General features: G+C 53.6%; 1 protein-coding gene across 1 annotated transcript; it reads left to right on the top strand.

The window, feature by feature from the left end:
• The first annotated feature begins 8,416 nt into the window (after positions 1-8,416).
• On the top strand, positions 8,417-11,105 carry LOC142842216 (complement C1q-like protein 2). The gene is made up of 2 exons (XM_075959078.1): positions 8,417-9,726; positions 10,337-11,105. The coding sequence occupies exons 1-2, from the start codon at positions 9,043-9,045 to the stop codon at positions 10,514-10,516; spliced, it is 864 nt and encodes a 287-aa protein (XP_075815193.1). The 5' UTR covers positions 8,417-9,042; the 3' UTR covers positions 10,517-11,105.
• The last annotated feature ends 269 nt before the right edge of the window (positions 11,106-11,374 follow it).

Raw genomic sequence — 11,374 nt, 5'->3', positions numbered from 1 at the left:
AAACAAACAAACGAAGGAAAACTATTAGTCACAAAAAATTTTAGGTCACTCTAGCAGAGGCCAATAAATGGTTGTTAAGAGTCCTAAAGAAGCCCCAACCTGCAACATTCCAACCCCTCCACATAACTGAGGCTCCAGTCAGTCAATGATTGGCCTTTGAAGATTTGGCCTCTTTGCAGGACACAGCATCCCATGTCCTTCCCTCTCACAGAGCTACAAGCCCCTCCGCAATGGGCCTGCCAGCATTGTGTCCTTCCAAATACTTTGTAAGTTGGGTAAGCACAACTTCAGATGGGTTTGCTTATGTCCTTCTGATCTGAAGTCAGAGCACCTAGTGGGCACAGAGAACCAAGGAGCAAGAAGAAAGCCACCTGTGCTCCACGCTCGGGCCAGCCTGCTGTGGGGGGATGTGCCTGGAAGGAGAGGCGTATATGAAGTGTCGGACATTTTCACAGAGTTCTGGTCTCACCTCCAAGTCAGGCAACATAAAATAAATTTTGAATCTCAGAAACCTGATTCCTTCCTGCTGAAGGAAGCTGGGCTACCCACAGTGCTTAGCACCATGGACAGTGGCAGGACACGGGAAACCTTGGGGGAAGAGAAGGACGAAGGTGAATCATGGTGTCTTATATTCACTATGATGTAGTCAGAGGGTCATTGCGGGTGGAGACAGGATGAGGATGTCTTATCTGCACCTTTCAGGAGGGTGCAGAGATGATGAGTTTCGTTACCAGGGTAGCCACATTGCTCGTAACAACTCTCTACCCAGCCACAATGTGTTTTCAGTATCTGGTATTCAGCAGATAATTCAGATGATGTTGGTTCATTGAGAGGATGTGACCAGTAGACAGGGTCTAGAGTCACCTGGGAGATGAGCCTCTGGCCATGCCTGAGAGAGAATTTCTTGATTACTTTGCCTGGAGTGGGAAGACTGACTATAGCTACTACAGCGCCATTCCATGGCTGGGGACCTGCTCGGCATAAAAAGGAGAAAGTGAACTGAGTCCTGGCCTTCATCTCCTGCTTCCTGACTGCGCATGCGGTGTGACCCCTGTCTCACGCTCCTCTCACGTCTTCCCGCCATGATGGACTGAGCATGCGGTGTGACCCCTGCCTCACGCTCCTCTCACGTCTTCCCGCCATGATGGACTGAGCATGCGGTGTGACTCCTGCCTCACGTTCCTCTCACGTCTTCCCGCCATGATGGACTGTATCCCCACACTGGGAGCTAAAATAAACCCTGTCTTCCTTAAGTTGCAGTTTTCAGGTATTCTGACTTAGCAATGAGAAGTGAACGAATATAGGAAATGGGCCAGGATCTACTGCGAAGTTCTATGTCTGCATAACACAGGGCCAAGTCTTCTTCTAGGGGAAGCCCATAAGGTCTCACGTTAGCTTTTGACCAGAGTCTGCCTTCCCAGCAACCCGTAGGTGTTTGGTGAGGATACAGAAGCTTACATGATTAACAAGGCTGCCAAGAATAAATAGCCACATATTCCGGTGGCCCCTGGGGCTGTGACCAGCTTACTGTGCTGCCCAGGGACAAACATGCTCAACTCTTCCCTTCTCCAAATCCAGTTATGTGGGTGACCAAGGCACTCAAAGACATGATCTTCCCTAAAGAATACATCATTATAGAGGAAGAATTCCCTCAAGGGAGACAAGATGCTGCAAATGCCACCTGAAGGCTGCCACTGGTGGCATGTGTCATTTACCCCTGGGACATAGGTGGCTCGGGAGAGGCTAAGCAGGTATGAAGAGAGAATAACAGGAGGGCAGAGGAGGAGATGGGTGGGTCACCTGCTCACTGGCTCAGCTGCTGAGGAACAGACGTTTCTGACTAGAGTCCTTTCTGTCTTGTCCATGGACACCAGACAGCCGCTTGCTGCTCGGGCAAGTAATGAGGCAGTGCCCCTTTCAAGATGGAATACCAGTCAGAGCATCAGCATCAAAGTGAGCCAAGAGGGCTGGAGAAATAGCTCAGAGGTTAAGAGCACTGGCTGCTCTTCCAGAGGTCCTGAGTTCAATTCCCAGCAACCACATGGTAGCTCACAACCACCTGTAATGAGATCTGGTGTCCTCTTCTGGCCTGCAGGCATACGTGCAGGCAAGAACACTGTATATAAAATAAATCTACAAAGTGAGCTGAGAAGCTTGGCTGGTTCTCTGGCCAGCATGGGTAGGAATGATGCTGCCCTAGTTCAGGGTACCAGCATAAGTCACCTTGGCTTCAGACAGCTGGTTGCAGTTGGAAGGATTATGGGGGACTTGGCCCCAGAATGAGCAGATCCAGGTACAGAAGCAGGTCCTCTCCTCTGAATCGCCATCAGGAGAGGTAATTAGGGCTGTAGTCACTGCCTCTGCGAGACCAGGCAAGGGCTCTCTGGGACTCGCTGACCCTCTTGACGCAAATGTGTTACTGTGATCTGGCTAATGGGCCCGGAGGGCGGCTCCTCACTGGACTCTGAGTGGAGCTGTGAGCATCTTCAAAGGATGAGACTGAAGCACCTCCCCCCATCTTCCCTCATTGTGGATTCAGGAGCTGGGGATGGAAATGGCTGGGTCACAAAGGCCCTGTGTTCTGAGACTTGTCTATCCCTGGCCATCCACTGTGGGGAACAAGTTCTTTCCCAAACAAAACCGCACAGACCATGATTCCCAGACCCCTCTGCATCCCGGACAGGTGCCCTGCACCCAGAAGACAGTGCTATCACCCTTCCTCAGTATGCCCTGTGCAGCCAAGGAGGGAAGGAGTTGGTAAGACCAGGGAGGCCCAGGGCACGCTGGCTTCTGTGGTGCCTCCAAACAGCGCCAAGAGCAGAGCAGGGATGGGGATGTGCAGCAGGCGGAGGGCAAGAAAAATCTGGAAGAGGTGCTGCGGAGATGGCTCAGGGGCTAAAGTGCTTGCCCTCAAGTGTGAGAAGAAGCTTCTGGTCCCCAGCCTTAGGTGTCAGAGCTGATTGGGATTTGGGGGCAAACTGATTGGCTTGACTAACTGAACTGGTGAGCTCCAGGGTCAATGAGAGAGTCTGCCATAGTAAATAAATGGAGAGTAACTGAGGAAAAACACCCAACATTACCCCTGGGCTTCCACACAAATGTACACACACGTGCATGCACTTCTGCACTTAAGTATGTGCAAATATATTTGAACATATATACATACATAACCATGCACATGGTATACCATGCACACGCACACACACATTCATGAAAAAGGAATTCATCTGCGTGAGTAGGGGACAGTTGGGCCAGGAACATACAGTGTGGCATCCACACCAGTCCCACATGCAGTCTCTCTCCTGCACATACCATCTGTTCTGTGTAGAACGCTTCTTTCTTGGGCCCCACATCCCATTTGGTCAGTTCCACCTTGACCAAACAGATCCTTCCCAACTTCAAACCCAACCTCTCCTGGCTCTACCCTCTCTCTGTGTATCCTGAGACAAGCTTCTCCAAGGGAGACACAAGCTGGGTGAGACAAGGGCACAAGAAAGCTTTAGCCAGTCAGAACCAGTGCTGGGAGCTTCAGACCTGGAGAGGACCGAAGTTTGGGATCCCATCACGACTTGGAGCAAGTAGGGGACATTACAAACACCATTGACATTCACAAGCACGGGGATCCATTCTTCTCAGTCACCCAATTTTAAAATAGGAGCATGTGTCTCAATACTGTAAGCATGAAAAGAGAAAGTATCTTTACAAAAAAAAAAAAAACCAGTCCTCTTTGGTGCTGACAAGATGATTCAGTGGGAAAAGGGTGAGGACCTGAGGGTGAAGCTCTGGGACCCACACAAGGCCAGACCCAGCACAGCTCTGTAAACCCAGGGCTCCTACAGTGAAGTGGGAGGCGAAGACAAGAGAATCCCTGTATGCTCCCTCTCTTTTACCCATCCTTCCTTGCCTTTCTCCTGTTTTCTTCCTTTCTTCTTCCCTTCCCTTCCCCCCTTTCCTGTGGGTAAATCTCTCTGAGATAATTCCCACAAAGCTGGGTCTCCCCTACACTCTCCCCTCTCCTGCTGCCCCTCCCCTCCCTCTCCCCTCATCTCCCTTCTTCCATTCTTTTCTTTCATTCTTCACTTCCTCCTTCTTTCCTTCCCTTTCTCTTGTCTTTCCTCCCCTTTCTCTTGTCTTTCCTCCCCTTTCCTCTTGCTCTTTTCTCCTTCCATGCATTTCTTCCCTCACCTCCCCACCTCCAGCCGCATTTTAGGTCCCTTTGCAGAAGTTCCCTCTCCTGCCTGTCTTCCAGCTGGCTGGAGGTAAGGGGTTGTTCATTTTAAGCCATGGCTTGGCTTCCTCTCCTCTCCCTTTCCTCTCTTCTTTCCTGCCCCTCTCCCCTCTCCCCTCCACTCTCCACTCCCAAGGTTCACGGTACTCCAAAGACAGTGCTGTGTGCATCTGCATATCCACATCACCCCTGCATCCAGACACTGTCCCCAACAGGCATGAGGTCTCCCTTCAGAGGTTCACTGTATCCCATGGTTATCCTGAGTTCCTGATTCAGCCTCTTCCACCTCCTTCCTTGACCTCTGTCTAGGTTCCATCAGCAAGGCCCACACATCTGTGTTCACATACAACTGACCACCCATCTCTCTTCTGCAGTGCACACCACTGCATTGCCCCTTGCTCAGTAATGAGACAGTTCCTTTGCTTTTGCTCCTCCCACTTCCCATCCACTATCATCCCAGTCATCAGAGGTGACTCAGGAAATGCACGTGTCCCTGCCACTACCTGTTGCACTCAGCACACAACCAATGATTTCCTCTGTGTGTGTGTGTGTGTGTGTGTGTACCAGAGGTTATTCTTGGGTATCATTCCTTGTTTTATGATACCTTGTTTGATGATACTGACCCTCACCAGGTAGGCTGTAGTAATAGCAGCAATCTACCCACCACAGCTGAGTTCAAGGGAGAGAAAGAGACTTAGTCCCCAGTCCCCTTCAAGGACACTGCCCCCCCCCCCTCCCGCCAACGACCTAAAACATCACTAGGCCCTACCTTTCAAAGTTTTTACTTCTCCCAGTAGCCCCAAATGCTGGGAATATTTTCTCCTTTCCCCTCCTCCCTTCTTTTCCTCTCCCACAACCCCTCCCTCATACTTCCTTCCATCCCCCTTCTTTCCCTCTTCCCTCTCCCTCCATCCTCCTCCCCCTATCTCCTTCCCTCCATTCCTCCCTCCTCCTCTCCCTCTTCCTTCCCTCTGTCCATCCCTTCTTTCCTCCCTCCTTATCCTCTCCCCACCTCTACTTTTCTATTGCCATTCCTTCCCTCCTCCTTCCTTCCTTCTTCCCTCTGCCCCTCTCTCCTCCTTCCTTCCTTTTCTCTCCCATCCTTTTTTCTCTCCTTGTTCTCTCCTTCCCTTTCCCCTTGCCCTCTTCTCCCTCCCTTCCTCCCTCTCCCCCTCCCTTCCTCCCTCTCCCCCTCCCTTCCTTCCTCTCCCCCTCCCTTCCTCCCTCTCCCCCTCCCTTCCTCCCTCTCCCCCTCCCTCCCTCCTTCCCTCCCTCCTTTTTCTCCCTCTCCTACTACATCATCTGCCTGCCTAAGACACTGCATATCTCCATTTCTGCCTCCCCTCCTGCCTTCACTTTGAAGTCTGGAAGTACAAGCTGGGTTAGTACGGTACTGGGGATAGGACCCAGGGCTCCTTTTCCCCTCCTTACCAAGCACTCCACCAGCTGAGTTGCAATCCCAGACTCTAGATTTGAGTCCAAACTAGGGCTTGCAATTTAAAATTGTGACTTATATTTTAATGAAGCTCATACTTAATATTCGTGAGAAGACACTTATTAAGGATGACACAGACCCCTTAGGAGAAGCAGAATCCCTGGTGACAAAGAGCCCTCCAGACACTACTGTCCCACACTGCCAGGCCCTGTTTGGGGGCGGGGATGGAGGACCAAGGACCAGTCACTTGCTAGCTCTGCTGCTGCTCAACTCGCCACCTAGTGGACACTCAGTGGAGGAAGCCTGCACCCCCTGCAAATCAAAGGGGTTCCAAAGAAAGCGGAGACCAGGAAAAACAGCTTTGTGTATGGTTTGTGGCAGGGAGCTAAGTGGGTGGGCAAAGCCACGCAGCCCACATTCTCTGCTTTGGAAGAGGTTATGGTGTGATGATGTTTGGATCTTTTTCATTAATCATAAGCCCATCTTCACCACCCTGCTCGGTACCCACAGCTACCACCCCAGCTGTCACACCCACAGCGGCAGAGGGGGGAGTGCCAGCAGGTGGTGATGGTGACTGGCCTTTCTCTAGCCTGCGCACCAGTGCACTCACTTCATCTTCCCAGGAGCTCCGTTCCTACTCTGTGCCCGTGGAGGCGGAGGCTCAGAGAAAGGAACACGTTGCTCAAGGTCACACAGGTTGCAGGAACAGTATTGGAACCCAACAGGCGCTTCCCAGAACTTCCCTTTCTAGGGTCACTCTGGGCAGAGAGGGGAAAGATCTGAAAGCCGGTGAAGATTATGTTCCAGCGTCACATTGAGCCAGGTTTCGAGAGAACTGGAAGATCCCAGTTCTGCCACATGGGTGGACTGAGCAAGCTCCCTGTACCTTCAAAGTCTTTATTTTACCATCTGTATTAGAGGAGAATGACCATAAATACACAGGACTGTGTCTGAGAGTGAAGGAAAGAGCACCCACAAAGCAACTAAGGTGTGGTAGGTATCTCTGTTCCAGGTAAGACTGGTCCAGGCTGAGCCCAGAAGTCCTTTGCAGGAATACCACTGAGACCTATTTCATGATGGAACAAGCGGCAGCAGCCAGAGGTGGGGAGCACAAGTGACCAGAGAGACAAAATGGGTTAAGTGAACCCCAAGAGCCTCTCTTTAGAACATTAGCCCCCAGAAACCGTAGCTGTTCTGGGGGTTTAGAAAGCTAGAAACAGGAGGTGTGGGATCATTCATCTGTCCTGGCAGTGGAGAGAAGCTAGGGCTCCAGCCCAGCCAGACGAGGGGCTTCCCCCCTCTGATGTAGAGATCTTCCCTGTACACAGGAGGAGCCCTTTCCCCTTTTACCCATCTTGCTGCAATCGAGGGAAATAGACCAAATAGACCGTTCTCCTTTAATGTGTGCCCAGCTGCTTAAAGACTTAGGCTCAGAGGAAAAGCACCAGTGCACTTGGATGCAGGAAGAGGGAGCTGGGTGTTCTAGGAGATGAACTCACACACCTGCTGGAGTGGGGCTCCCTCCATGTGTACTCTGTACATGAAGGTAAGGGAGGACCATTTACTAAGGCACACGTTGTTCGAAAATGCAGCGACGACATCTAATACTTTGTGTGTTGTTTTACAAAAGAAACCAAGTTTAAAGAAGAAAATGAGTAACAACAGAAGAATGGGGAGGAAGGGGCAATGCAAGGAAGTAGGAGAAGGAAGAGAAGCCTGTCTTTTTGAAACCCCAGTTTAATACCACTACTGAGATCCTGTCTCCCCAAAGGCTCTACTTTAGTTATTATTTTGTTCTCTGTTCCCATTTAGTTCCCCTTTTTATTTTCAAAGTTGTCTATCGTCAGTTATTAAACATGTTCGAATTTCACTTTCAAGGGCTAACTAGAAATATAAGACGAATCAGTCTTCCCTTCTGAGCAAAACCAAGGTGTGCCCTGAGTCCCCTCATTCCTTTTCAGGAAGTTGGTTACTTTCTGTAGAAGGTGAAGCACCAACACCCAGTAAAATAGCTAAGAGAAAGTGGGAAAACCAGACCGCGACACGTTTTCAGGTGGGTTTTCTGCGGGAGGCAAGCAATAGCGCCTGGCCTGGGGAGGAAAACATCTACAGAGCGAAGACTCTGTCCTGCGTGTTTTGGACGTTCTAAAGTTCTTCCTGCCAGCCAGGATAGCTCAGCTTCTAAGAGCACTTGTTGCTAAGCCGGAGCACCAGAGTCTGATCCCTGCACCAGCCCACATTGTGGACAGAGAGAACTAATCCCGCGAGTTATCCTCTGATATATATTTATTCACACAATAAAGATATAGGAATCCCTTTAAAAGTTAGTGGGGGTTCTCTGGAGAAACCTATTTCACAATTTGAAGCCCTAGATTAATGGAAGATTACCCAGGAGCAATACTGGTTTAGTTCTGGTCACTTCCGAGGCTTCTAGAGGGTCGGTCCTTCCCGCAGAGCTGAAGGCTGAGGCTGTCCTGGACTTGGGTTGAGGTCTGGACCCATACAGACAAGAGGATGGATTTGGTAACCCCACCAGAACCTTGCAGGCGGGTACCACGTTTCTGAACACCATTGTGGCCATGTGTGTGCGGTGCTGTGTGCACCCACTGGCTGCGCGCGTGGGTGCTAGTGAGAGGTGGTCTGTGGGAGGTGCGTGTGACCGAGGGTGGGTGTGTCTTGGAGCCCCAGCGGGGGGCTGCTGCCCGCTGCTCCCACTTGTGGCTCCTGGGCGCCGCCAGCAGGCATATCTCCGGAGGACGCCGCGGGATGGGAACTGATGACAGGAGGGCGCCGTCTCCCGAGTGATGGCAGCGCACGCCGCTGCCTCGCCGCCTCCGCCGCTCCGTCCTGATCTCCTTACGTCAGGGTAGCTGGGTTCCCCCCTCCACCCGGGAGGCAGCGAGCAGCGGGAGAGCGGAGAAGAGCGTGCGGCAGAGCTGTTCCAGAGTCCCGTTGAACCCTGCCAAGCCCCGCCAATCCCAGAAGAGCAGGAATCAGCGCCGCTGCGAAAGCCTCACCGGACCCAGCATTTCCCAGCCGCCTCTACCTGGAACCCTCCCGGGCGCCGGGCTCGTCCTGTGCGCCCCTCGCCATGCGTGTCGGGCTCTTCGACTCTCCAGATCAGTTCCAGAGCCGTGACCACCGGATCCCAGGTCCGGATACCTCCTGTTGAAATAGTTGGGTGGCCAGGACAGGGGTCTCCACGTCGGGGACTCGGCGGGGACCTGCGGAGTTGGCGTCCGAGCGCGTAGAGCGGGGCCACCCGCGCCGCTCCACCATTACCTCCCCGGGCGGCAAGGAGGAGCTGGTGGCGGTCGCCTCCCGGCTGTGGCAGCGGCGGCGGCGCGCCTGCTTGGCGGCCGTCGGCGTGCTCCTGGCCATGGCACTGGGGCTGCTGATCGCGGTGCCCCTGCTGCTGCAGGCGGCGCCCCCCGGCGCTGCTCACTACGAGATGCTGGGCACCTGCCGCATGATTTGTGACCCGTACAGCGTCGCTCCCGCAGGGGGACCAGCGGGCGCCAAGGCTCCACCGCCAGGACCCAGCACCGCTGCCCTGGAAGTTATGCAGGACCTCAGCGCCAACCCCCCGCCTCCCTTTATCCAGGGACCAAAGGGTGATCCAGGGAGACCAGGCAAGCCGGGGCCTCGGGGTCCCCCTGGAGAACCGGGACCGCCTGGGCCCAGGGGTCCCCCAGGGGAGAAGGGAGACTCGGGGAGGCCAGGGCTACCAGGACTGCAGTTGACAACCAGCGCGGCTGGTGGCGTTGGAGTGGTGGGTGGAGAAACCGGGGGTGGTGGCGACACGGAGGGCGAAGTGACCAGTGCGCTGAGCGCTGCCTTCAGCGGTCCCAAGATTGCCTTCTATGTGGGACTCAAGAGCCCCCATGAAGGCTACGAGGTGCTCAAGTTCGACGACGTGGTCACCAATCTTGGCAATCACTACGACCCCACCACTGGCAAGTTCAGCTGCCAGGTACGAGGCATCTACTTCTTCACTTACCACATCCTCATGCGTGGCGGCGACGGAACCAGCATGTGGGCGGATCTCTGCAAAAACGGGCAGGTCAGTGACTTTCTCCCACATACCCCTCCCTACTTTACCGGGTCCAACAGACTCTGCAGACCGTAACAGGCGCCCCGAATCACCGGGAACTATCTTTTCCCCTACCACTCACCCTCTGGCGCCCTTGCAAACTCTGGGATGGAGTGGGCGCTGGACCACAGCATTCCATCCCTCTTTCCTGCGCACTCCTTTATGCTTGCCCAAATGCCGCTGCCGCACGCCTGAAGCTGGACCCCGGGTACGCAGTGATCCTGGCACCTAAACTAGGTCCTAGGTCCCCCATAGCTTGAGTCCTGGTCTGAAGTAGCAGGGCTCCTAAAACAACGCAGTTTTCTTTCGCTCTGTGGCTCTGTGGTTGCACGTGGGCCACCCTTTTCCCTCTAGGTTTCTTCATCGTGGCCTAAACCCCTAGGACCTCCTTTACACACTGTGTCAGTGTCTCGGAAGCCCTCTCCTTTTTCCTTGACTCTACTGCAGAGAGAACTTGGAGCTGAGGAGGGGGTGAAGTAGCAGGCAGAGAGCCTGCAAGGGGATGGGCGGGCGAGGGAGGCCAGGCGTTTAGTCGGGAAGAGGTGCGAGGGTCCACCTACTCCTTTGGTTCGCTTCGCAGGTGCGTGCCAGCGCCATAGCCCAAGATGCCGACCAGAATTACGACTACGCCAGCAACAGTGTGGTATTGCACCTGGATTCAGGCGATGAAGTCTATGTGAAGTTGGACGGCGGGAAGGCTCACGGGGGCAACAACAACAAGTACAGCACATTCTCGGGCTTTCTCCTGTATCCGGATTAGGGGTGCAGAGAGCGCGAGACCGGGTGGCTTCATGCCGCCCCATCCCCACAGGGTTCTCGTGGCTCTTTGGTGAATGTCACTCTGCGGCTTCATGACACTTCCTGACATCTTCGTTGGAAAAGACACATCCCTGCTGTCCTATTTACCCTGCCTCAGGTCTCAGTGTGTCTGATTCACCACGCTGTGGGGAGGCTGTGTCCCTGGTCCCAGTGTCCATCCTGGGGAGGGAGAGGGAACACTTTTAAGTGGAGAGCTGGGGAAGAATCCCAGCTCTGGAGGGGCTTGGTTGTGGGGCAGCCCAGACTTGGGAAAGCTGATTGGGTCGACAGGCAGTCCTAGGGAGCCTGAGGTTTCCCAGCTCACCTCTCCCTCCCAGTGTCCTCAGGTCAAGGACTGCAGGCCTCACCAGGAAGATAAGACACAGGTGACCTCCCTGGGACCTCCCTTTTTGTGACCCGAAATGCCTGTGCAGACTTTCCTGTCCATCGGCCAAAAACCCATCCTTAGCTGAATTCCAACAAACAGAATAGTCACCTGCCACATAGTCTCCTCTGACCTCCTCTGCCATGCATTAAATTATGTTTTTAGACCACCGGCTCCTGTTCTTTTTGTTAATACAGCTCCGTGACCTGGACTCCAGAAATCGCCCTGACCTTACAACCTGGCCAATGCCCAGTCTCCAGCAGTGCACTGCCCTTGCAACCTGGGGTTGGCTGAAAGGTGTGTGTGTGGGGGGGCGGGGATCAAAACAACATTGGCCATTTTCAATGCAACCTCGAGTTGAGGGGGTGCAAGGATGAGAGGTGATGGTGTACAGTTTGGGCAACTAGCTCTCCCTGGACCTGGTAGAGGAGGTCA

Source organism: Microtus pennsylvanicus, unplaced genomic scaffold (assembly GCF_037038515.1).
Source record: "Microtus pennsylvanicus isolate mMicPen1 unplaced genomic scaffold, mMicPen1.hap1 Scaffold_276, whole genome shotgun sequence".
Classification (NCBI taxonomy): domain Eukaryota; kingdom Metazoa; phylum Chordata; class Mammalia; order Rodentia; family Cricetidae; genus Microtus; species Microtus pennsylvanicus.
This window is presented reverse-complemented; position numbering and strand designations above follow the sequence as displayed.